The sequence below is a fragment of the Hyperolius riggenbachi genome, chromosome 2 (assembly GCF_040937935.1).
Source record: "Hyperolius riggenbachi isolate aHypRig1 chromosome 2, aHypRig1.pri, whole genome shotgun sequence".
NCBI classification, from domain to species: Eukaryota; Metazoa; Chordata; class Amphibia; order Anura; family Hyperoliidae; genus Hyperolius; species Hyperolius riggenbachi.
This window is the reverse complement of record NC_090647.1, coordinates 40,475,937-40,503,934: the sequence shown is the minus strand read 5'-3', so window position 1 is coordinate 40,503,934 and position 27,998 is coordinate 40,475,937. Positions and strand designations below refer to the sequence as shown.

Here is a 27,998-nt window from a genome sequence, read left to right as displayed (position 1 = left end):
CTCGTAAACTACACCAGTGCGAATCTACACGTCGTAGTCCGCAACTACGCATCATAGTTCATAGATACATTGCATACGTATTTCCACGTAGTCGTAGTACCGCTATTTGAAGCTTCGCCCGCTACGCATAGTTGACGTATGTATTGCGAAGTCAACTACGCGTGCCGTAACTGCGTCTATACAGATCATTTTGCATGCGCAGAAATATTATTGCCCTTCTATACGTATACAATTCCGGATTGGAAGGTGGAATGTATGCATATATTAGTTCACCCATTTAGCGGATTATTGCAGTGCAGAAATTTTTCCGCATAAGGGCATAAGCGTCCGCATACACTACGCTTCGCACTACGCAAGGCTTCCGTATTTTAACGCGTAGTCTACGAAATGCAAACATAGCGAAGCTTCTGATTTTTAAACCGTAGTTTGCGAAGCGTAATTGCGTAAAACTACGCGTAGTTCCAGCGTAGCGAAGTTGGCTGACTACGACCATCCCTGCTTTCTTCTTCCATTTGGTTGCACTGCACATTATTATTATTATTATTGATTTATATAGCGCAAGCATCTTCCGTGGCGCTGACATCACCAGCTCCCTAGCGGATATGTCCTTCTGCCTGCACCCCTTCTTCTACTTGACGGTCTGCTCCCAGGGTGATCACCCTGCCCAAGGAACCGCCCTGTTAAGGGCATAAAATACTTACCGAGCCTCTGGGCAGCATCTACTAGCCTTCCTGTAGCTCCTAGCAGCTTTCTGGCCTCTGTGCGTGGCTCCCGGCATGCCACGTGACCTAACGTGGCTCAGGTGACACACCAGGAGCTGTACACGGAGAACGCCGAAAAGCCAATAGGAGCTACAGGAAGGTTAAAAGGCGCCGCCTGGAGGCTTGGTAAGTATTTTCTGCTGCTTTTTTGGCCGGTTGCTCAAGCAACCGGCAAGCACGTGTATCCAGCATCAAGCAATCCCCGTCTTTGCCGAATCCCAAGGACTTTGCTGTACAATGCACTTGTACTGCCAGGCACATATTTCGAAGGTAGGCTTGTGTTGAATGTTTTGAAAGTGCATCTATCCCTTGAAAAGCCAGAAAGGCTTAGGAACTGTATCAACATTGCCATTAGAACAATCAGGAGGATCTCAAAAATGCCCATGACGGAACATTTACTTTAGCAAGCTCTATAAACTGAGGTCTGGATGTATATATATATGTATTCTTGGATATGTTAAACTGGCACTCTTCCAGTCAATCCCCTCCGCATTCCGTGTCAGATCTGTATACACAGGAATAAGGCCTGATCTTCTGGTTGGCAGCACATGGTGGCCTTTATCCCCTGGAAAACTTCTGAAACTTATCAAGTTGTCTCCAAGTTTGCTTGTGTTTCTCTTAGGCTGCTGGTGGGTTTAAGAATAAGAGGGATTAAACTGTGTACATAACAGCAAGAGCCTGTGATGGTCTGATGGAAGGTCCGTTACTGACTCGCACGCTCCTTCCTGAAGGACTATATCCCTCACAGTAAGTAAATGGAACTGACTTGCTCTCGTTAAACAGGTGCAGCTGGGCTTCTTTTATAGGAATCAAACGTCTGGGGTTTAAAGGATGATTCTACTTTAGTAAAGAAAATATTAAAAAAACATATTGTATATACTTGAATATAAGACAAAATTTTGGGACCAAAAAAGTGTCCCAAAAGTGGGGTTTGTCGGCTTATATTCGAGTCAGGTCATGAGACATACACAGTGTGCATGCATAGGAAATGTGCATTGTATCTATAAACACTTCTCCTTGTTCCGGGTGGCCGTCTTCTGTCTCCTGGGCAGCTATTCACTTGCAGGGTCCAGTGTCTTCTTTGATCGGGCAGCCACTTCCTGTTTCACTTGCAGTTGTGTACTCCCCACAATCACAAAATCGATAATCTATCCTCACCACTAAAGGTCAGCAGGGAGTACAGAACAGAATGGAAGACTGAAAGATGGCTGCCTTGATACGAGACACTGTAGCCTGGATCTCTAGCAAGTAAAGAGCTGCATGGGAGATGGAAAGATGACTGCCTGGAATGAGGAGATGTAGTTATATGTACACAAACTCTCTGCTTCACATACACTGTGCATTACATACATACACCCTGTTCAACATACATTCACTCTGCTGAACATACACAGTGGTGCTCACCTCCAGGTCGTGATCACGCTTACGCGTGGATTCACGACCATTTTGACGCATTCCGCCTCGGACACGCTAAGCCGTGAATAGATTTTCAACCACGAAAATCTGCTTCGGCTTCGCGTGAATGCGGACAGAAATCCGCATTCACGCTCGTGAAACCCGGCGCTGAAGTCGTGGTTAGCGGAAATGCGTCAAACTATGCGGAAGTGACACATTGCAGGCCAATCAGAGGGCCCCAGCCAGGCCCTAGCAACCAATCACAGGAGGGGAGCTATGACCTCCCCTCCTGAATATAAAGCGGCGGCCATGATGGAAAAGCTCTGTCCTTGCTAGACTGTGGTGCTGAGAGGATTATCTCCAGGCCATTGTTGTTTGAGCAAGTGCATTTATTGTGTTAAAAACAAAGTGTTTTTTTTGCTAACACTGCTCTTATACTGTACACAGTTAGCTAGTCAGTGAGTGATTGCTGTAGTTAGTTGTAGTCAGTGTAGTGTAGTGGGAGTGTGGGAGTCTAGTGATTATTTAACTGTGTGTAGTGCAGGCAGGTTCAGTGCTGCAGTGTAGTCAGTGTAGTGGGAGTGGGGATTATCTGTGTGTAGTGCAGGCAGGCAGGTTAGTGCAGCTGCAGTGTTCACTTGTATATTCCAGTGACAGTTATACACTTGTACTATTTGCAGGCAGCCAGTCACACCGCCGGCGCCGCCACTCTCTGCCAGCGCTGTTTATTCATTCTGTCAGTGACCTTGTGCCGTGCCCAGTGCCCACTGCTCGCTCGCTGGCTTATATGCATCTCATTACACACTTGTATATTATTTCAGTGACAGTTATACACTTCACTTGTACTATTTGCAGGCAGCCAGTCACACCGCCGGCACCGCCACTCTCTGCCAGCGCTGTTCATTCATTCTGTCAGTGACCTTGTGCCATGCCCAGTGCCCACTGCTCGCTCGCTGGCATATAAGCATCTCATTACACAGTGTGACATCCTTGTGTGCCCACTGCATCCTTTAGTGACCTAGTTGTATATCCAGTGCCCACTGCTGTGCCCACTGCATCCTTCAGTGACCTTGTACTGTGCCCACTGCATCCTTCAGTGACCTAGTTGTATATCCAGTGCCCACTGCTGTACCCACTGCATCCTTCAGTGACCTTGTACTGTGCCCACTGCATCCTTCAGTGACCTAGTTGTATATCCAGTGCCCACTGCTGTGCCCACTGCATCCTTCAGTGACCTTGTACTGTGCCCACTGCATCCTTCAGTGACCTAGTTGTATATCCAGTGCCCACTGCTGTGCCCACTGCATCCTTCAGTGACCTTGTACTGTGCCCACTGCATCCTTCAGTGACCTAGTTGTATATTCAGTGCCCACTGCTGTGCCCACTGCATCCTTCAGTGACCTTGTACTGTGCCCACTGCATCCTTCAGTGACCTAGTTGTATATCCAGTGCCCACTGCATCCTTCAGTGACCTTGTACTGTGCCCACTGCATCCTTCAGTGACCTAGTTGTATATCCAGTGCCCACTGCTGTGCCCACTGCATCCTTCAGTGACCTTGTACTGTGCCCACTGCATCCTTCACCTCTTTGATTGCTTAACGCGTATATCCCTTTTTAAAACCACGTATTACCAATTAATAGCCCCATTTACAGTGGTGATTTGTCTTTAAAAGCCATTAATTAGTTATGTTGCCCCTTATCACCTCGATAATCCATGCAATTTGGGGGATTGTAGCATGTATGGGGGCTTTGTTATTAACGTTAAAAGAAACTTCGCCTCCGGGCGGGAATCTACGCGTGATTATGCCATTCACGGCAGAAAATCCGCGTGGTTGCGTGGACGCGGACGAAAATCCGCATGCGGTGGGCCGAATGCGGATTTGTTTTTGCAACCACGCGGATTGCCGAATTCGTGGATGAGGCACATCCGAGCATCCCTGAATACTAAACATACTGTAAATATACACTGCTGAACATCCATATACTGGAAGTGGCTATTGTCATACCCTTGTGTGCAATACACAAGGACCTCAGACACTACTGTGTAGCACATTGCTGTACACATTTTGGTCTTTAGAGCAGCAGTGTCTCACTTAAAGGAGTCATCAGGCAAACTATAGTAAAATTAGTGGTACTTACCAGGGGCTTCCTCCAGCTCCAGGCTCCCAGGATGTCCCTCGCTGCAGCTCTGCCCGCAGCTGTTCGGCGCAGGTCCGTCCCGGTCCCCGGCGATGACGTCAGAGCGACCGTTTCCATGGAAACCCACTTACGACCAGCCGCCGCCTATCTGCGTTAGGCGGTCGTTAAGTGGTTAAGGATGGTCAATGAGATGCTGTATGCAGTTTAAAAATAAACCAATCAAATCCTGCTGAGGTATAATTAGATTGGTCCATTTTCAAGCTGCAAACAGATTACAGCGTTATAATAATACAGGACACCCCCTCACTGGCGGGCATTTGGCTGGACGGTGTCCTGTATTATTACAACGCTGTAATCTGCTGTGGGTCCCTGTTACAAGGACCCAGATGTGTGTCTTCTTTTTATGGTTATTTTTAATCGAATTGCTATTAAACATAAGATTGATACGCTTAGAGGAGTGTATTATTGTTTTGCATGCCTGATTCAGGGAATTGCCACATGTGAGAGCGTATGAACTATTGTGGACACCTGTATTGGGAGAGGAGGCGAGTTGGGAAGATACCGGCCGCTGACCTTATCATGCCATGTTACAGATCCTGAAATTAAGGTCTGTATCAATCTGGTAAGCGCATCTAGTTTTATGGTGTTTGTGGTGGTGGATTTGTCTGATTAGCACTGAAGGTTTACATAGACATTTGCTGAAGACGCTATACTGAAGTGTTGGACTTTGGCTGCTTCTCAGTTCACGCAATTTTTTATGCTTCTTGAATGGTTGCGCCGATATATACCATTGTATTGCATCCCTGGTACAACTGGGGAGGATATGTTAGGGGTTACAGTTAGGCAGAGGACAGGAGAGATGGATACTGTTGGGGATAGGTCAGTGGTTAGTGTTAGGCAGATGGCAGGAGAGATGGTTATTGTTGGGGATAGGTCAGGGTTAGGCAGAGGACAGGAAAGTGTGGGTACTGTTTAGAATAGGTCAGGGGTTAGGGTTAGGCAGAGGACAGGAGAGATGGTTACTGTTGGGGATAGGTCAGGGATTAGGGTTAGGCAAAGGACAGGAGAGATGGTTACTGTTTGGGATAGGTCAGGGGTTAGGTTTAGGGTTAGGCACAGGACAGGGGATATCGATACTGTTTGGGATAGGTCAGGGGTTAGAGTTAGGCACAGGACAGGGGATATCGATACTGTTGGGGATAGGTCAGGGGTTAGGGTTAGGCAAAGGACAGGAGAGAGGAGAGATGGTTACTGTTTGGGATAGGTCAGGGGTTATGGTTAGGCAGAGGACAGGAAAGTGTGGGTACTGTTTGGGTGAGGTCAGGGGTTAGGGTTAGGCAGAGGACAGGTGAGTTGGTTACTGTTTGGGATAGGTCAGGGGTTAGGTTTAGGGTTAGGCACAGGACAGGAGAGATGGATACTGTTTGGGATAGGTCAGGGGTTAGGGTTAGGCACAGGACAGGAGAGATGGATACTGTTTGGGATAGGTCAGGGGTTAGGGTTAGGCAAAGGACAGGAGAGATGGTTACTGTTGGGGATAGGTCAGGGGTTAGGGTTAGGCAGAGGAGTATAGAGATGGGTACTGTTTTGGGATAGGTCAGTGGTGAAGGTTCATGTCAGGCTAGTTAGGATAGATCAGGCAAAGCTGGGAGGATTAATGAAACAATTTTAGCTTAACGTTTCACTGCCAGTATGTTGCACCCTATGATAAAGTGCCAAGACAATATTGCTGTAAGCCAGCATGTAGTTTTTCAGCTGCTTGTCAGCTGCCTCGTGCAGCATTCCCTGAGTACAGCCTTTACTGCCAGCTAACCGCTCCCACTGAAATGAATGGGAATGCTTACCGTTAGATAAACAGTTCCAGCAGTATTTCCCAACAGCGTTAAAGGGAACCTGAACCGAGTAAAATTATTTAACATAAACACATGATGTACTTGCAAATGAATATTATATACTTACCTCGCCATCAGTTCCTCTCAGAAGCTCACCATTTTCTTCTTACAACCATTCCTTCCAGTTCTTACAAGACTGAAATGTACCAGTAGATGCCAGTTATAGCTGAAAGAACAACTGATGTGCAATGCAATGTCCAGGTTTCCTTATGGCTCATGTGGGCTATATTACAGTTTAACAGTGTGCTGACCAGGAGGCTATTATGTAGAGATGTCCCGAACGGTTCGCCTGCGAACTCATTCGCACGAACAACGCGGATTTCCGTTCGTGGCCAAACGCGAACTTTATGGCGGTTCGACCCGCCCCCTATACTACATCATTGGACTAAACTTTGACCCTCTACATCACAGCCAGCAGACACATGGCAGCCAATCAGGCTGCACTCCCTCCTGGAGCCCCCCCCCCTTATATAAGGCAGCAGTATCGGCCATGTTCTCACTCTGTGTGCTGCAGTATTAGTGAGAGAAGGGAGAGACATTGGAGAGATAGGGCAAGCGATAGTTAGGAGGTTATGTTATCTTGCTCCTTGCTGATTTGTTCCTTGCTGATATTTGTTGCTGAAAAGCACCACCAAAACAGCTCTTTTGAGAGCTAATGTTCTTGTGATGTGTCTTTTTTTTTCGTGTGGCCCACTGACACTGCATATACAGCCCTGTCTGTCGCAGCTGGTTCTTGCTAATTGCTATATTGTGCCAGGCCCAGCACATTCAGTGCATACCTTTTCACTGCACTTGTGTGTGTGACTGGTGCACATTGTATTGTAATACCAGTCACTGTATACCTTTTACTGCACCTGTGTGACAGCACACAGTTTTATGTACCAGTTACTGCATACCTGTTCACTGTACCTCTGTGTGACCGCACGCTGTTTTATATACCAGCAGTCAGTGCATCCATTTTCACTGCACCTGTGTGACTGCACATTGTTATACCAGCAGTCACTGCATACCTTTCACTGCATCTGTGTGACTGCACATTGTATTATACCAGTCACTGCATACCTTTCACTGCATCTGTGTGACTGCACATTGTATTATACCAGTCACTGCATACCTTTCACTGCATCTGTGTGACTGCAAACTGTTTTATATACCAGTCAGTGCATACCTTTCACTGCACCTGTGCGACTGCACATTGTATTATACCAGCAGTCAGCAGGCTGCAATTATTTTTCTAAAACCCATACTGTACTGTGATGTTTAAAAAGCAAGTGGTGTCATCTCTCGCACACAGCGTTGGGTCAAGGGTCCATCTGACCACAGATGCCTGGTCTGCAAGCACGGTCGGGGCAGGTACATTACATATACAGTGTGATGGTAGCTGTTTCTCAAGCTCCCACTCCAGACCAGAATCGAACCCTGATTTCCCGGCCATTATCCGTGGTCATAATGGTGCAGAAAGTACAAAAGAGAGTTGATCACACAGTTGAATGAATGGCAGACTTGCCCTTCATAACAGATTCATGTTAAAGGATTTCAAGTGTACTCATCATTATACAGGGCCTCAAAAGAGTCCTGTATTGTTATTTTTCATCACTAGTCCCTGATGAAACTTTGACAGTGAAACCGGTCGGACGAGGCGGACGTGTGGCTGGACGGCGTCCTATGTTTTAAGTGCTGTTTTTCCTTGTGGGTCCCTGTCATAAGGGCCCAGATGTGAGTGACATTTTAAAATCTTTATGTCTTTTTAATGAGCTATTAAAATCGCTGTAGATACGCTTAGATGTGCATTGTCTCTTTGCATGCCTCATTTCTGGTGAAATACTGCAATTGAGGATTAGATTGTTCGGCTTGTCTGGAGAGGAGGCCGGCTGCGAAGACACCTGCTGCTGACCTCATAAAGCCATATTGCAGACCCTGTAGTTAAGGTCTGTGATAATCTGGTAAGCGCATTATTTTTATGGTGTTTTCGGTGGTGGACACAAGTGAACTCGCGCTGAAGTGTACTATTTTATGTTGATTGAAGACGTTTTTGCTGAGACGTTGGACTTTGGCTGCGATATATGGAGTGTTCCACATGTTAAGATTTGCTTGGCTGCGCTGATATTGTGTTTTGATTATATTTTTCATCACTACCTCCCCGAGTCGAGACTTGCGTGCCGTGCCTGCTGCCATTCTTGGATGTATGGTGGTAGCTGTTTCTCAGCCTCCCACTCCGGACCGGAATCGAACCCTGATTCTCCGGCCGTACCCTTTCTTTAACAATCATAGAGAAAGAACCATCGACAGTCTGAGCAGCGATGAACCCCTGGACTACTGGGTGTGCAGGCTTGACCTGTAGCCAGAGCTGTCACAATTTGCCATCAAGCGTCCTGTAAGAAAGGACCTTCAGCACAGCTGGAGGCATTGTCAGTGAGAACTAGAGAAGTCGCCTAGGTCAAAAAAAGTGTTCAGTAATCAGTACCTCACCTTCATCAAAATGAATGAGGCATGGATCCCGGATGGCTACTGCCCACCCGAAGACCAAGTCAGTCCCCACACAGCATCTCTGCCTGCACGCCATGTGACTGCCTGCCCGAAGACTAAGTCAGTCCCCACACAGCATCTCTGCCTGCACGCCATGTGACTGCCTGCCCGAAGACTAAGTCAGTCCCCACACAGCATCTCTGCCTGCAGGCCGCTTGACTGCCTTCTCCACCACCACCAACAGGGTCCAGGACTCCAGGTGCATTACTAGGAGCGGCCGCTATAAAAAAATGTTTCTGGTGTGTGTACATGCCTGGCTAATTTTGCTGGCTGCACTGTGCCTGCAACAACAAAACAAAAGGCATGTACATGTGTCAATTCCCCTTTGTGATCGTTACCTTGCTGCGGTGAAGGGGCTTGCGTATCACAATGAAGCAATGACCGGCTACACGAGTGTGTTGGGGTTGGGGGGCACACCTGATCCAAGAAGATAATAAGGTCATTGCTTCATTGTGGACAGACCAAATTTGATCAGCTGGACACTCAGTCACTGTTGTTCTGTCATTGAACTACCTCAGCCGGACCATATGGGCTTGAAAACCGCCATTGCCTGCACTATCGCCATGGTGCGCACCAGTCCAGGACGGCCATCACTACACAAACAGCTGTTTGCGGACGGTGCGTTACACAGTGAGTTTGGTCTGTCAGTGTGAAGCAGTACACTAATTACACTACCTGATCCATGTATAGTACACACGCAAGATGTTTTCAAGCACTTTAGGCCTCCAATTTAGGAATGCAATGTAATTTCTGCCCTTTAGGGATTATAACCCTGCTTTGCATCAAAACCTTTAATTTTCCCGGGGACTTTTGGCGTGTATCCCACTTTGCCATGCCCCCCTCCAGGTGTTAGACCAATTGAAACATCTTTTCCATCGATTTTGTGGCCAGAATTAGTGTTTGTAGTTTTGAAAGTTAGCCTGCCCAGGCTATTGCAGTTTGCGATGTTTGCCGGTTTGCAAACTTTTTTGCAAGTTCGTGAACAAAAAAACGTGGGTTTGCGACATCTCTACTATTATGGGGTATGGGCCAGTTTCAAAATGGAGGACAGAGAATTCCATTGATCCCAGTGGAAAAACAGCAAGCGGGAAAGGAGAAAGAGGTTGAGGAGTAGACTACACGGGAGGTAAGTATGTTTATTTTGACTTTTAATTTTTAGTTCAGGTTTGGAGCCTAGGTTTAGTAAAGTACAGTTACCAACATGTTTAGCCATGTGCAGTGCAGCTATTTTTCTATGGTTTGACCTGACAGTGGAATAGCCTGCAGCAGCTCTGCACTGTGTGCACCAATGTCAGTAGTGACCTGGAATGAGGTCACATGGCTGCTGCAGCAGCAGCAGCTCTGCACTGTGTGCATCAATGTCAGTAGTGATTGAAATGACGTCCTATGGCTGCAGCAGCTCTGCACTGTGTGCACCAATGTCAGTAGTGACCTGGAATGACATTCTATGGCTGCAGCAGCTCTGCACAGTGTGCACCAATGTCAGTAGTGACCTGGAATGACATTCTATGGCTGCAGCAGCTCTGCACAGTGTGTACAAATGACACTAGTGATTGAAATGACGTCCTATGGCTGCAGCAGCTCTGCACTGTGTGCACCAATGTCAGTAGTGACCTGGAATGACATCCTATGGCTGCAGCAGCTCTGCACCGTGTGCACCAATGTCAGTAGTGGCTGGAATGAGGTCCCATGGCTTCAGCAGCTCTGCACTGTGTGCATCAATGTCAGTAGTGACCTGGAATAAAATCCTATGGCTGCAGCAACTCAGCACTGTGTGTGCACCAATGTCAGTACTTACTTTAAATTACATACCATGGCCTGCCACATGTCCGCATTTTGTGCACTAATGTCAGTAGTGACAGGGGCATTTTTAGACCCGCCCCCAAACTAAGTCATGCTCCAAATAAATCCATGGATCTCAAACTAAGCCACACCCCCATGGGTGTTTGTGCCTCCTTCGTTGCCCCTTTGTGACTTCTTCTGTCCCCTTATGCCTCTTTCAGTTCCCAGTGCCACCTCTGCCCCTTGTGTGTCCCTCTGTCTTGCTCTGCCTCCTTCTGTCTCCCTTTGTACCTCCTTCTGTTTCCTTGCCACCTTCAGTCCCCCTGTGCATCCAGAGCTGGTTTAAAGTGAAATGGTGCCCTAGGCAAGCAATGACTTTGGGCCCACCCTTGAAGGCCACCTAGCTTTTTTGGCAAGATTTATTGGGGGCTAGCATAAACCAGACCCCTAGGCTCTCTCCAGGCCCTAGGCACCTGCCTAAGTTGTCTTGTGGATGATCCGGCTCTGTGTGCATGTCTCTTTGCCTCCTTCTGTTCCACTGTGTTTCCTTCTGTCCCCCTTAGTGTTTCCTTCTGTCCCCCTTTGTGCCTCTCTGTGCCCCTTGTCCCACTATCTTTTTCTGTCCCCCTCCTGCGCTCCCCACCCCTAGTTCAGTGTGCAGAGTATAGCGCAGCAGAAGCTTTGCTCTAACCTCCCCTCAGGAGTCCAGTGCTGTGTCTGTGAGATCACCCTGTCTGTTCTCTGCTCCCTCTAGCGTGATATGTAGTATGTAATCACGTTACATGCGGTAAGAGATGCTGGGCACTAGGGCAAGATGTGAGTGGACAGGTAGAAGCACAGCACTGGACTCCAGAGGAGAGGTGAGAGCACAGCTTCCGCTTCGATATACTCTGCATTTGCACACTAAGCTGGGGTAGTGCAGGAAGGGGGTGTGCAACAAAATGTGACAGAATTGGCGGATTGTTTGTATCTCAGGTAAACCCTGTATTATGCATCCACCCTATACGGCACATGGTTTATATTATCTAATGTGTGTGTTTTTAATTTTATTTTTTTGGGGGGTGGGGGGAGGGGATGACACAGGAATTCTTGTCTGGAATGGCAAAAAAGGTTAGAAATGCTCCTGAGTAGTGAACTAGAATGATGTCCCATGGCCACTAGTAAAGTAAAGTGAGCCGTGGTGGGGGAACGGAGGTTCGATTTGTAACTTCGTGGGCACTGGTCGGCTGTAGGGGGCTGGCAGAAGCCCCAGTTAAAGCGGTATAAAACTCTGACATTCCTACTTTTTATATGCCATACGGTTATCATATTTGCATTTGCGCATACATATTATTATTCATTTAGAAATTACAAGTTCCCAAAAGTACAGTTTTTTTGCTTTGAGAGCTGACTTTACATTTTATTCATAACTGGTTTTATTCATTATGTATTGAAGGCAGACATGCTTTGAGTTTCTGGCTGTGTCCAGGAGCTTCTGCACAGTCAGAGAATGTGTCAAATTCCTCACTTGATACAATTAAGTAAACACAAGATAACATTATCTACACTTCGTATGTGTCCAGATTTCTCTGCACTGAACTCTCAAGTCCTGTGTGTAACCCTTTGTATGCTGTTCTAGTAAAAAAAAAATGCTGGTTGTATATAATATGCTGTAAATAATTTTTTAGAGCAAAGAAGAAATGCTGGGTTTCATTCCGCTTTAAGTGAAACTCTTATTTTTTTAGGACTCTTCAGTTCCGCTTTAGCACATCACTCACACACAACTTCGACATACAGTACATTAACTATTAACATTTGGTAGAAAATTGTAAGAATTTTATTAACACTTTTTTTGTAAATATTTTCCTTTATATTGTAACCTTCCATAGGAAGTACAGTATAAAGTACTGAGGTTTCCAAGAATACCTTTTATGTCTTTTCACAAATAATCTCACCAACATTGATGAAAATATTATTTAAAATCTTAATTTCTTAAAGGGACTCCGAGCTCACCCAAAAAAAGAAAGTTGTACTCACCAGGGGCTTTCTCCAGCCCAGTGCTAGTTGGTAGGTCCCACGCCGGCGTCCTGGCTCCTCTCCTTCTGCCCGCTGCGGAATGGCTGACAGGCCGCAGCCCGGGTAACACTCGGCAGAGTGTCGGGCTGCAGCTTCCGCGTATGACGCGGCTGACTTCACACGCCGGCCGCCTCGCGTCATCACGACGGCCGGCGTGAAAGTACTGCGCATGTGCGATTAAAGCGTGCATGCGCATTACTTTCACGCCGGCCGCCATGATGACGCGAGGCGGCCGGCGTGTGACGTAATCCGCGTCATACGCGGAAGGAGCAGCCCGACACTCGAGCGAGTGTCGCCCGGGCTGCGGCCTGCCAGCCATTCCGGAGCGGGGAGAAGGAGAGGAGCCAGGACGCCGGCGTGGGACCTCCCGACCAGCACTGGGCTGGAGAAAGCCCCTGGTGAGTACAACTTTCTTTTTTTGGGTGAGCTCGAAGTCCCTTTAATGTTCTCAATATTTTGTCGACGTACTGAAACTGAAATCCGTGATGATAAAAATGACGTCAGTTGAGGAGTGTTTGTTGAGCATTGCTGGTTCCTTGCCTGCTTTGGAACATTCAAGTCTTCTGGAGTCCAGTCCAGAGAGTAAGGAGCAAGGTCTTCATCCCAAATGGCTTGAAGAAGTCCCAACAAGCTAAGCTTTAAATTGTTGTTTGAGTTTTTGCCTACAATAACAAACCAATGAAGAAACACCCACAACCGTGACTACCAAAGCCACCACTACTGTTAAAATGATCACAGTGTTCATGTTCGTTAAGTCATCTTTTTCGCAACTGTCTGACCTGTTTTGAGCTAACATTATTTCTTGTTTGTGGCCATTAGTGTTCTGGCACGTGGTGGAATCCAACGCTGTAACAGTCACCGTATTTCTTCTGACCATGTGGATGATCCAAGAGTTCTCACAGCAACTTAGCGGATTCCCATTCAAAGAAAGAGTTTTTAACGTGTTTTCTAGCACTGGGATATTGCTGTCCTTCAAACTGCTGAAACTGTTGTTGCTTAGATCAAGAGTCTCTAAGTGGCAGTTTTTATTCCAGGAAGGTAACCATGTTAACTGATTCCCTGATAAATTCAAATATCTGAGTTGGGTTAAAAGTGGAAGGTCAACATTCAAGCGAAGGAGAGCATTGTCTTCTATATGCAGAACCTTCAGTGAAACTTCTAACCCTTTCAGAGCGTTTTTCCCTATGTTGACATGAAGGTTCATAGAGATATCTAGAATAGTCAATGCTGTGCCATAAAACGTATAATCTGGTATAGATTCCAGCATGGTGTCTCGGAGAATTAAATGTTGTAAAGTCGGAATGTTGACAAAGGATACACATCTGTCTGTCTCTATAATCTGCACGGGCGTTTCCCAGCTTACCCCACACAGATCGACATTGTTACTTTGCAGATTAACGAAGACAACACTCGGAAGTTTTTGAAAGACATTAGAGTCCACAAACTTCAGTTGGTTATTTTGCAAATGAAGTCTTTTTAAAGCAGGTAGAGAGTTTTCAGCCAGCGATATATTCTTAATGGAGTTGCTACTCAGGTCAAGCTCTTCCAAAAGTTTCATGGTCGTTGTTGGTCCCAAGGAAAAATATTCAAAGCAGTTGTGGCTCAGGTTTAGGAATTTAAGCATGGGCACAGCACCAAAGAATTCTTCTGGGATGGATTGGATGTTATTGTAACTTAAATCTAAATAGGTCAAATTGAGAAGATTAACCATAGTTGCGTTACTTAATCTCTCCTCGTCTAACCAAGCAAGCTCGTCGTAAGATGATTTATCAAAACTTATAAGATTCATGGATAAATTTAGGGAAATGAGGTTGTTGATAGATGGCAAAATAGGAAAATGTATAAGTTTGTTGTCGCTAAGGTCAACATATTTGAGACTATATTCCTCCTCCGACTCTGAGGTATGGAATGTCTGAATACTATTTTTGCTGAGGTTAAGACTTTCCAGCTGGCTCAGGTTAAATTCTGATATACAGGTGATGGAATTCATGACAAGATTTATTTTCCTGAGATGCAAAAGGCGGTCAAAGGAGCCTGCCTCGATGTCCATGATAATATTATTACGAAGGTCTACCTCTGACAAAAGAGGGGTTCCCGAAAAAGTTTCTGCCGAAATCATAGTGATGCTATTTTCTGCTAAAGACAGATAACGAAGAAGGGGAGCATCCTGTAAAAAATATCCGGTCATATCTGTGTACAGACTGTTTCTTGAGAGGTCCAACTTTTCCACATTGGGCAAAAGTCCTATGTCTGTTGCGTTATAGGAATTAAACCTGTCTAGATTATTGTCAGACAAATTAATTTCCTTCAGGTGGACCATGCTCTTGAAGGTGTTGTGTTCAATAAAACTGATTTTATTTTTGCTCAGATCAAGAACCTCCAAGAAGGAGTACAAAGACAAAGGGTCCTTGGTGATGTTCTTCAAGTTGTTATTTGAAAGGTTGAGGGTTCGGATGCTCAGGGGAAGCTCCAGGTGAACCCGATGCAGAGATTTGTTCTGACATGATGCTTCTCCCATCTTTATCTGGAAGAGACAGAAATATGAAACAGTTAGGAAAAAAACACTACAAGTATCATCTCTATATAAATGCTATTTATAAGTCATGGTGCATCTTTTGTTACCCTAGGTGCAATGGGGGCAATTGCCACAAGGTCTCCGAGTGCTGCTGTGCCCTCCAGGTCTCCCTCTACCTTTATTTTGACCCCTGGTGTACCTGCAGTAGCTCACAGGCGGGTATCATATGCCTTTACCTTTGATCTGTATGTCCAGTAATCACGCTTAATATACTGTATTTTTGGGACTATAAGACTCACTTTTTCTCCCCCAAAAGTAGGAGGAACAAGTCACTGTGTCTTATATTCCAAATGCAGGGAGTTCCTGACCTGAACGCCTGCCAATACGAACCTCCAACCCACCGCAATGTCGGGGAACCCCTGTACTGCAGTGGTGCTCAGCAGAGCTCGAATATTCGAGTAGCTCGAATATTCGAGCTCTTTTTCAGCTATTCGAGCTCGGTATTCGAGCTCCGAATAGCTGGAGCTATTCGAATGGGCTATCCGAGTACACTCGAATAGCCCATTCACTATTCGAGCTATTCGAGCAACCCGGCGCTATTCGAGCTCGGTACCGAGCTCGAATAGCGTCATAGCCCAGATTGATGTCCTTAGAGCCAATCAGAGGGCTCCCAGGCCCTCTGACGGCAGCCAATCACAGAGGGGGACCCTGGCCAGCCCCTACCCTATAAATAGCGGCCGCCATGTTCCGTTTCTCCGTGCTTGCCTGAGACTTGTACAGAGAGAGAGTTGCTCCTTTGTGCTTTGGCTTAGCAAGAGCTCTATTGTGGTCATTTACCTAGCGTTTTTGCTCACATACACCTCCTATACACACCTATATTGTTGTTAGTTATTTAGACATTGTATTTTAGTTAGTAGCTTGTGTGTTACATTAGAGACAGGCAGCTGCTGCAAGCTTACAGGTTTAGGCCTCAGGGGGGCCTTGCCTCTGTGGGCAGCTGTCCTCTGTTTATTTCTCTCATCTATACCAGTATTTCTGCTGTCCTTTACTAATAGTATTGTAGTTATACTGTACTAGGAGTAGGACACTCACTGACTGTCACTGTTTATAGGCTACTAGCTAGCTCTCTGCACTCACTCACTGTCTGTGTGTACACACACTCTATTTCCTTCTGATTACTGATAGATTATTGTTAGTTAGTTGTACTTACTTACTACTTACTCTTACTGTACCCGTAGGGACACTCACTGTCACTGTTCATATAGGCTACTAGCTCCTGCGTGTGCGCACTGCACTCACTGTCTGAGTGTACACACACAACACACACTCTATTTCCTTCTGATCGCTGATTGATTATTGTAATTAGTTAGTTGTACTTACTGTTACTACTTACTCTTACTGTACTAGGAGTCTAGGACACTCAGTCACTGTCCATAGGCTACTAGCTCCTGCGTGCGTGCACTCACTGTCTGAGTGTACACACACAACACACACTCTATTTCCTTCTGATCGCTGATTGATTATCGTAATTAGTTAGTTCTACTTACTTACTGTTACTACTTACTCTTACTGTACTAGGAGTCTAGGACACTCAGTCACTGTGTTCATAGGCTACTAGCTCCTGCGTGCGTGCACTCACTGTCTGAGTGTACACACACAACACACACTCTATTTCCTTCTGATCGCTGATTGATTATTGTAATTAGTTAGTTCTACTTACTGTTACTAATTACTCTTGCTGTACTAGGAGTCTAGGACACTCAGTCACTGTTCATAGGCTACTAGCTCCTGCGTGCGTGCACTCACTGTCTGAGTGTACACACACAACACACACTCTATTTCCTTCTGATCGCTGATTGATTATCGTAATTAGTTAGTTGTACTTACTGTTACTACTTACTCTTACTGTACAAGGAGTCTAGGACACTCAGTCACTGTCCATAGGCTACTAGCTCCTGCGTGCGTGCACTCACTGTCTGAGTGTACACACACCACCCACACTCTATTTCCTTCTGATCGCTGATTGATTATTGTAATTAGTTAGTTCTACTTACTGTTACTACTTACTCTTACTGTACTAGGAGTCTAGGACACTCAGTCACTGTGTTCATAGGCTACTAGCTCCTGCATGCGTGCACTCACTGTCTGAGTGTACACACACCCACACTCCATTTCCTTCTGATCGCTGATTGATTATTGTAATTAGTTAGTTCTACTTACTGTTACTACTTACTCTTACTGTACTAGGAGTCTAGGACACTCAGTCACTGTGTTCATAGGCTACTAGCTCCTGCGTGCGTGCACTCACTGTCTGAGTGTACACACACCCACACTCCATTTCCTTCTGATCGCTGATTGATTATCGTAATTAGTTAGTTGTACTTACTGTTACTACTTACTCTTACTGTACTAGGAGTCTAGGACACTCAGTCACTGTCCATAGGCTACTAGCTCCTGCGTGCGTGCGTGCACTCACTGTCTGAGTGTACACACACCACCCACACTCTATTTCCTTCTGATCGCTGATTGATTATTGTAATTAGTTAGTTCTACTTACTGTTACTACTTACTCTTACTGTACTAGGAGTCTAGGACACTCAGTCACTGTGTTCATAGGCTACTAGCTCCTGCGTGCGTGCACTCACTGTCTGAGTGTACACACACTAAATTTACTTGTGATTACTACTGATTATTGTAACTGCTAGTTGTACTTCCTGACTGTTACTACTTACTTACTGTACTAGGGGACACTCACTCAGTCACCTCACCAACCAACCCACTCCATTAAAGTACCCCACTTTTCACCCGCCCTTTTAAAAAACTTTTGTCTATACGCCCAAAACATTGAAGATGTCTGGAAGTGGCAGCCAGCGCGGTTTGGGCAAGGGCAAGGGCAGCAAGGGAATCAGGAGGAGAGGGAGCAGCATTGTGGCAAGCCGCGGCCGCGGGCGCGCCACCATGCACAGTTCCGCAGCAGCAGCAGCAGCGTCAGTGGCTAACATTCCTCCCATAGCCACTGGCCGTGGACGCCTTGGGCGCCGCCCAGCAGGAGCATCTGCAACTCACGCTGCAGAGACACAGCAGCAGCAGCGTGTAGCACCTGCTCCCATTTTCCTCCAGCCGGGTCGGAAACGTCCCATTGAGGAAAAGGATGCAGACACTGTGGTGCAACTCATGACGGAGGATGAGCAGCCCGCCATCAGCTCTGCATCCGAGGCCTCCACCCTCACCACCACCACCACCACCACCACCACCACCCCTGTTCGCAGCAGCCGCCCAGCAGGGCCTGGGGAGGAGGCCAGTTCACCATCAGTCGCCGACCTGTCACTCAGCAGTCTTTTTACCCCAGGCACCATCAGGGTATTGTCTGCTGTTGTTGGCGATTTTGAGGAGGAGATGCTGATGGGCACTTTGGGGGAGGAGGGATTGGACAGCAAGACTGTGGCGACTGTCAAGCGTCCCATCCATGCATCAGGAGAGGAGTTTGGGGGGGTCATCATCCCAGCAGGACATGTTTCAGGAGGGGCATGATGATGATGACCCGGTGACAGACAGAGACTGGGTGCCACCACCTCCAGGGGATGTCGTCCTCAGCAGCTCTGAGGAGGAGGAGGAGGATGCGCTTGTGGGCCTTGCAAGGAGGCGCATCATTGCAAGCATTGGCAGCGTCCCACAGCCTGCTGGTGTCTCAGGCTCAGCAGCAGCAGCATCAGCCAGTACCACCACCAGCCGCACCCAAGCCCCCCCCCCCAACCACCACAGGGAGACAGGCAGCAGCGCTTCCATGCCATAGGGGGATGTTTCTGTCACCAATCTGGCGGTTTTTCACCATGCCCACTGTGTACAGCAAGTACGCCACTTGCAACCACTGTCAGCGGAAGTTGAGCAGAGGTGCAGACCCCTTAAAGTTCAGCACCAGCTCGCTCATCAACCACCTTGCGGCTAAACATTTCCACCAGCATGAGGAGTTCCAGAGGCTGAAGGCATCTGGTGCTGGCAGTGGCACCACACCCATCACTGCACAGCCTTCAGCAGCAGCAGCAGCAACAGCAGCCACCCGCCCTCCTGCTCCTCCAGCAGCACCAGCAGGAGTGCGGAAACGCACTGCTCCTCCCCCCTCTGCAACTCCTGCCGCCGACACTGAGGCCTGTTCTGGCAGCCAGTCCTCAGTGGCCTCCTCTGCTGTGTCTGCTGATTCCCGTGTCAGCAAAAGGCCACGCCAGAGCCTTTTGAGCGAGTCCTTCCAGGGGGTGGTTAGGGCTCTGCCTCCCAGCAGCCGTCGCGTGCGGCAGCTGAACGGCTTGCTGGCACGGGCCATGTGCTCCCAACTCCTGCCGTACACGCTCGTGCAGGAGGGGAGCGACATTCGTGCGCTGCTTGCTTGCGCAGCCCCAGACTGGCAGCTCCCCAGCAGACACTTCTTTGCCCGCAAGGCCATTCCTGCACTGCACCGCTTTGTGATGGCCAATGTGGAGCGAGGGCTGGAGCACGCGGTTGGTGAAAGGGTCCACGTCACCATGGACTCCTGGAGCAGCCGCTTCGGGACAGGCCGCTACCTGTCCTTCACTGTCCACTGGGTCAGCTTGGTGGAAGGGGGTGAGGATGGGAGAGCAGCAGCGGGCACAGCAGCAGCAGCAACACAGTGGGTGGTGCCACCCCGCAGGGTCAGGGGAACTGCAGCAGGTTCCTCCGATCCTCTGCCATCCTCCGGCACACCTGGCCAAACCCCCCGCCTCAGCAGCAGCGTGAAGGCCCGCCACTGCCAAGCGCTGCTGCACTTGGTCAGCCTTGGGAAGACCAAGCTGACGGCAACCCATGTGTTGGCCAAACTCCAGGAGCAGGAGAGGATTTGGCTGACCCCCAGAGGCCTCAGAGTCGGAGAGGTGGTGGCCGACAATGGGGCCAATCTGGTTGCCGCAATAGACAGGGGAAACCTGACCCACATCCCCTGTCTTGCCCACGTGCTGAACCTGGTGGTGCAGAAGTTCTTGCGCACCTACCAGGGGATGGGCGAACTGCTGGAAACGGCAAGGAACGTTGTGCGTCACTTCCGGCGCTCGGCTGCAGCCTGTGCGAGCCTGGAAGACGTGCAAAAGGAGCTGGATCTGCCACGCCATCGGCTGATCCTTGACGTTCCGACTCGCTGGAACTCCACCCTGGCGATGTTGGAGCGTCTGGTTGAACAGAAGCGCGCTGTCAAACAGTACCTTGCCCTGGCCACTGTTTCCGCCGCTCAGAGAAGGGACAAGACCAGCAACATCCCGTCCATCGTCCCGATGATGACTGGAGGCACATGCAGCAGGTGTGCTTTGTGCTGGCTCCCTTCCTGCAGGCCACAAACATGGTGAGCAGGGACCATGCTATGGTCTGCGAGTGGGTGCCCCTGGTTTCTCTGCTGAACAGGGCCCTCGATGCTTTGCTGGAACAGGGAGCGGCAGCCTTGGACCAGCAGGAGCGGCAACCAGCTGCGCAGTCCACCTCTGAGGGGGAGGAGGAGGAGGACTTGGTGGAGGTCCCTGACCTGGCTGCTGATGAGGGGGATCAGCACAGCGCAGCTGAGTTGGTGCGGGGGTGGAGAGAGGATGAGGCGGCAGAGGAGGAGGATGAGGACAGCACTGACGTCGATGTGCCAGCAGACGTGGCCCGCCTCTTCCCAATGGCAGCGCACATGCTGACGTGCCTGCGCAGGGACCCCAGGGTGATCCAGATGAAGCAGAGGGAGGACATCTGGATCAGCATGATGTTGGACCCACGCCTCAAGGGGAAGTTGAGCCAGTTCCTGCCGCCTGCAGGAGGAGACCCAGCGCAACAAATAAGGAGCTTGCAGCAGGCCCTTGTTGAGCGCTTGGAGGAAGCCTTCCCCCAGCCTTCCACCCCCACTGTCCAGCAGCCAGCACAGAGGCAGCAGCAGGTGCCTGCATCCAGCAGCAGCAAGCGCCCCACAGACCTGCTGTCTCTCAGCCACGAGCTCTACAGGACTGTAGAGGCTCCGGCAGCAGTGACTAGAGAGGAGATGCATGCAGCAGCATCCTCCTCCGGTCACAGCCAGCGCCTGACCCGCATGGTGGCTGACTACATGGGGTCGTACAGCGGGCTTGACAGCGATGCCCCTGTTGATCCCATGGAGTATTGGGTCAAGCGCATGGAGATCTGGAGCGAGCTGGCGCAGTACGCCCTGGAAGTGCTGTCCTGCCCCCCTTCCAGCGTGCTGTCCGAGCGCTGCTTCAGTGCAGCTGGTGGCGTGGTCACCGAGAAACGCTCACGTCTGTCTCACAAGTCTGTGGACAGACTGACGTTTCTCAAGATGAACCAGGCGTGGGTGGAAGGCGAGTTCCTGGCCCCTGTTGTCGGCGAGAGGGGGACATGAACTGGCTGCCGGAACCATCGTTAATGTGCCTTACCACCCTTTACCACCTCCTGGCTCCTGCTCACTAAGCCAGCCTGGTTCACTTTGACTATTACGTCGCCTGCAGCCACACATTTTACACCTACAGTGGGCTGCTGTGTACTGCCCTTCTGCTGTCTGTCTGTGTTTCCCACTGCCAGGGTACACAGATGATTTACCTTCTGCTGCCACTCTGCCACCAGCTATTACGTCAAACAATAGCTGCTCGCCTACTCCTCCATTCCTCCTCCTGCTGCTGCTGTCTGTCTGTGTTTCCCACTGCCAGGGTACACAGAATTACCTTCTTCTGCTGCCACTCTGCCACCAGCTATTACGTCAAACAATAGCTATATTGGTTGCAAAACCAAAAACCAAAAAACCATTAAAAAAAAAAAGGTTTAATTTTTCTGAGGTGCCCGGGTTGAAAACTGTGTTGTCCCAGTTGTGTATTGGACACAATGTGGGCTGCACGACCGCTGTCTGGGACCTCCTGTTGTGTTTATTTACAGCCCTGGTATCACCGCTAGGTACCAGGGCTATTATGTCACGCTGCCTACCTGCTGCCACACTCACACTGCTCCTCCATACCTCCTCCTGCTGCTGCTGCTGCTGTCTGTCTGTGTTTCCCACTGCCAGGGTACACAGATGATTTACCTTCTGCTGCCACTCTGCCACCAGCTATTACGTCAAACAATAGCTGCTCGCCTACTCCTCCATTCCTCCTCCTGCTGCTGCTGTCTGTCTGTGTTTCCCACTGCCAGGGTACACAGAATTACCTTCTTCTGCTGCCACTCTGCCACCAGCTATTACGTCAAACAATAGCTATATTGGTTGCAAAACCAAAACCAAACAAACCATTAAAAAAAAAAAAAAAAGGTTTAATTTTTCTGAGGTGCCCGGGTTGAAAACTGTGTTGTCCCAGTTGTGTATTGGACACAATGTGGGCTGCACGACCGCTGTCTGGGACCTCCTGTTGTGTTTATTTACAGCCCTGGTATCACCGCTAGGTACCAGGGCTATTATGTCACGGCGAGCTGCCTGCCTCATTGACTGCCTGCTGCCACACACTCATCCTCCTCCTCCTGCTGCTGAATTTACCTCCTGCTGTCTTTGTGTTTCCACTGCCAGGGAGCACATACAATGGCGCTTCCAACATGCGTGCGCCCACCAGCTATTTGTTACGCTCAAAAATAGCTGCATTTCTTTAAAAAAAAAATTGAAAAGAGAAATACGTGAAGAAGAAGAAGACGATATTGAAAAAGAAGGAGAAGGAGAAGATGAAGATGAAGAAGAAGATGAAGAAGAAGATGAAGAAGATGATGAAGAAGAAGATGAAAAAGAAGAAGAAGATGAAGAAGATGAAGAAGATGAAGAAGAAGAAGATGAAGAAGAAGAAGATGAAGAAGAAGAAGAAGAAGATGAAGAAGATGATGAAGAAGATGAAGAAGAAGAAGAAGAAGAAGAAGAAGAAGAAGAAGATGAAGAAGAAGAAGAAGAAGATGAAGAAGAAGAAGAAGAAGATGAAGAAGAAGAAGAAGATGAAGAAGATGAAGATGAAGAAGAAGAAGATGAAGAAGATGAAGATGAAGAAGAAGATGATGAAGAAGAAGAAGAAGATGATGAAGAAGAAGAAGAAGAAGATGATGAAGAAGAAGAAGAAGATGATGATGAAGAAGAAGAAGAAGAAGAAGAAGACAATATAGAAGAAGAAGAAGAAGATATAGAAGAAGAAGATCTAGAAGAAGAAGAAGAAAGATAAAGAAGAAGAAGAACAAGTATATACAGTAACACTACTGAACAAAATTAAGGACACAACTTCTCTTTCCACATTTTTTTTTAAAGGAACATCCCCACATAATCACTTGCTGTTGTTACTTGGAAAAAAAGATGTTTCTTGCATCATTCACCCTCAAAACAAGTGTTGGAAGCTATTTAAGGCCAATTCGAATAGTCAGCTCGAATAGTGAGCTCGAATACCGACTCGAATAGTGAGCTCGAAGTCCGAGGTCGAATCGAATAGTAAAAATTATTCGACTCGAATATTCGACTGACCTCGAATAATTTACTATTCGAATTCGACCAAACTCGAATTTTAAAAAGGGGTATTTGAGCACCACTACTGTACTGTGCCCATGCAGAGAAGGACACAGAGGGACACAAAGAGGCATAGAGGAGGACACAAGGAGGACCGAGGGGGACACATGGGGGACACAGGGAGAAATCAAGAGGTACTAGGGGGCATGAGGTACAAAGGGGATATAATCCACAAGATGCCCCTTCACCATGGATGCACCCGGTTTAGTATATATTTTTTCCCCTGGTTTTTGTCCTCTAAACCTAGGTGCATCTTATCAGGTCAGAAGCGTCTTGTAGTCCAAAAAATACGGTACTTGCTTTAAAGTGCACCAGAATACAGAATGTCTTTTTTAAATAAAAGGTATTTTATGGCCAGTACAATGGTGTAGTGGATAGCACTGTTGCCATGCAGTGCTGGGTCCCTGGTTCTAATTCCATCCAGGACACAATCTGTAAGTACTCCCTGAGTCTGCATTGGTTTCCTCCGGGCACTCCGGTTTCCTCCCACATCCCAAAACTATACATTTACGTTATTGGCTTTCCCCTAAGTTTGCAGTAAACTATGATGGACATATGACTATGGCAGGGATTAGATTGTGAGCTCCTCTGAGGACAGTCAGTGACATAACTATGTACTCTGTAAAGGGCTGCAGAGGTCAGTACTATATAAGTACTAAATAATAATAATTTGTATTCTCTCCCATTTCTTAGGTACTTACATCTTCTGTCAGTAGACTTCGTGCAAGTATTCAGGCAGAAAGTGGAAAAATCTGATAAATGGGACTTTACAGAGACAAACCAACGGTATGTAGCTGATGATGCTTCAGAGCAGTGGTGTAACAACAATAGGGGCTGTAACTCCTGCAGCCATGAAGGGGGCCCTCTGAGGCCGGTCCAAGGCCTCTTTGGGGCCTGGAGGGGTGGCAGGCTGGCAGCGCATGAGGGGAGAGCACTGGCCACCCACAGCAGCGGGGTGGTGGCCCCACACCCTCCCTCCCTTACCTTGGGCTCTCCCTTCAGCACTCCCCCCTATACCTAGCTTTAATGAGGGCACCTGTACCTGGCTATACTGAGGGGACCTATACCTAGCTATACTGAGGGGACCTATTACTATCTATACTGAGGGGACCTATACCTAGCTATACTGAGGGGACCTATACCTAGCTATAATGAGGGCACCTATACCTAGCTATACTGAGGAGACCTATACCTAGCTATACTGAGGGGACCTATACCTAGCTATACTGAGGAGACCTATACCAAGCTATAAAGAGAGCACCTATACCTGGCTATAATGAGGGCACCTATACCTAGCTATAATGAGAGCACCCATACCTAGCAATACTGAGGGGACCTATACCTAGCTATAATGAGGGCACCTATACCTAGCTATACTGAGGAGACCTATACCTAGCTATACTGAGGGGACCTTTACCTAGCTATACTGAGGGGACCTTTACCTAGCTATACTGAGGAGACCTATATACCTGGCTATCATGGGCGTCCGCACATATGGCAAAACCGGGCATCTGCCCGAGCCTGGCCGCCCGCTGCCCCCCCCTGGCCGCGTGCCCGTGCAGCCAGCAGGAGGGGAACACGCAGAGAAGAGAGAGAGCGCTATGGGCACAGTGGGGAAGGGCGGACGTCTCCCCCCCCTTCCCTCACCTTAGGGGTCTCTCTCTCCCTCGCTGTCCCCTCCGGAATGAAGTGTGCAGCGGCTGGCAGCGGTGGGCGGAACTTACCTCCTCTCGCTCCTGCGCCGGAAGTTCTGGTGCCGCACTCTGGTCTGGATCAGGCCAGAGTAGCGGCTAATCCATCCGGCGCGTGCGACGAGAGGAGGTAAGTTCCGCCCACCGCTGCCAGCCGCTGCACACTTCATTCCGGACTCCGGAGGGGAGAGCGAGAGAGGGAGGGAGAGCCCCCTAAGGTGAGTGCCCATAGCTCTCCCTCTTCTCTCCGCTGCTCCCCTCCTCCTGCACACATGGCCACTTTTTCTGGGGACATATCCCCCTGGCTACATATACCGGGACATATACCCCTGCCTACATATACTGGGACATATACCCCTGCCTACATATACTGTCTGGGACATATACCCCTGCCTACATATACTGTCTGGGACATATACCCCTGCCTACATATACTGTCTGGGACATATACCCCTGCCTACATATACTGGGACATATACCCCTGCCTACATATACCCCTGCCTACATATACTGTCTGGGACATATACCCCTGCCTACATATACTGTCTGGGACATATACCCCTGCCTACATATACTGGGACATATACCCCTGCCTACATATACTGTCTGGGACATATACCCCTGCCTACATATACTGTCTGGGACATATACCCCTGCCTACATATACTGTCTGGGACATATACCCCTGCCTACATATACTGTCTGGGACATATACCCCTGCCTACATATACCCCTGCCTACATATACTGTCTGGGACATATACCCCTGCCTACATATACTGGGACATATACCCCCTGCCTACATATACTGGGACATATACCCGTGCCTACATATACTGGGCACATATACCCCTGGCTACCTGTTCTGGGGACATCTCTACCCCTGGCTACCAGTTCTGGGGACATCTATACCGCTGGCCACCTATTCTGGGGACACCTATAGACCTGGGGCTACCTATTTTTGGGGAACCACTGCTGTCAGATTGAGTGTATTTTGGGGAACTGCTGCCAGGTGAGAGGTGTCTACATATTAAGGGGGCATTCTGCCTATTTATGTGAAAAGCTGTCTATTTATGTGCCTCATGACTGCTGAATTTGTCTTGTTGCGGGCCTCATGGTTACTGACTTTGTCTTGTTGGGGGCCTCATGATTTGTTGGGGGCCTCAAGATTGCTGAATTTGTCTTGTTGGGGGCCTCATGATTGCTGAATTTGTCTTGTTGGGGGCCTCATGATTGCTGAATTTGTCTTGTTGGGGGCCTCATGATTGCTGAGTTGGTCATGTTGGGGGCCTCATGATTGCTGAATTTGTCTTGATGGGGGGGGCCTCATGATTGCTGAATTTGTCTTGTTGGGGGTCACATGATTGCTAACTGCGAGACTATGGAAAAAGCTGAATCATCATCATATGAGACAATAGCATTAAACCTACTTTTTCTGCTTTTTAAAACAGAAAATGAAACTGGGAGGTTCTAAAAAAAATGAATAATTTTTTTCAGGAGTACGATGGATGAAATTGTTTATCTTCACAGTTTATTTTCAACTTAATTTTCCATAATGTTCATGTATGAGTTAAAACGTTTGTATTTAGTTTAAATTGCTGTTGGCACTTTGTGATAGTAAAGTGACTTTGCAGTTTGGACACTCGACCTCCAAAAGGTTCGCCACCATTGTCCTAATCTAATGTCCCACCATTGCTTAGTTCATGTAAACTTGTCTCCACCCACGACCACACCCACATTCTGGTTCATGACCACACCCATTTTTCGGCGCGGCGCGCTACGCGCGCCGCATGACGTAGCTCCATTTTTTGGCGCGCTACGCGCGCCACACAACACCAGCCCAAATTTTTAACTCCCCACTTTTTGCCCCCCCCTGGAAAATTTTCTGCGGACGCCCATGCTGGCTATACTGAGGGGACCTATACTTAGCTATACTGAGGGGACCTTTACCTAGCTATACTGAGGAGACCTATACCTAGCTATAATGAGGGGACCTATACCTAGCTATACTGAGGGGACCTTTACCTAGCTATACTGAGGAGACCTATACCTAGCTATAATGAGGGGACCTATACCTAGCTATACTGAGGGGACCTATACCTAGCTATACTGAGGAGACCTATACCTAGCTATAAAGAGAGCACCTATACCTGGCTATAATGAGGGCACCTATACCTAGCTATAATGAGAGCACCCATACCTAGCTATACTGAGGGGACCTATAACTAGCTATACTGAGGGGACCTATGCCTAGCTATAATGAGGGGATCTATACCTAGCTTTACTGAGGGGACCTATACCTAGCTATAATGAGGGGACCTATACCTAGCTATACTGAGGGCACCTATACCTAGCTATACTGAGGGGACCTATACCTAGCTATAATGAGGGCACCTATACCTAGCCATAATGAGGGCACCGATACCTAGCTATAATGAGGGCACCTATACCTGGCTATACTGAGGGGACCTATACTTAGCTATAGTGAGAGGACCTATACCCGGCTATACTGAAGGGGCCTATACTTAGCTATAATGAGGGCACCTATACTTAGCTATACTGAGGGGACATATACCTGGCTATACTGAGGGGACCTATACCTAGCTATACTGAGGGGACTTTTACCTAGCTATACTGAGGGGACCTATATACCTAGCTATACTGAGAGGACCTATACCTGGCTATACTGAGGGGACCTATACCTAACTATACTGAGGAGACCTATACCTAGCTATGAGGGCACCTATACCTAGCTATAATGAAG

The 27,998-nt window shown here is 48.1% G+C and overlaps 1 protein-coding gene across 1 annotated transcript in view; it reads right to left on the bottom strand.

Annotated features, from left to right (window-relative positions):
* Positions 1-12,975: 12,975 nt before the first annotated feature.
* LRRC32 (leucine rich repeat containing 32) overlaps positions 12,976-27,998 on the bottom strand; it is a 60,443-nt gene continuing 45,420 nt past the window's right edge. Inside the window, exon 3 of the mRNA XM_068264717.1 lies at positions 12,976-15,074. Coding sequence (XP_068120818.1) covers positions 13,182-15,074 — 1,893 coding nt within the window. The 3' untranslated portion in view covers positions 12,976-13,181. The remainder of the gene's footprint in view (positions 15,075-27,998) is intronic.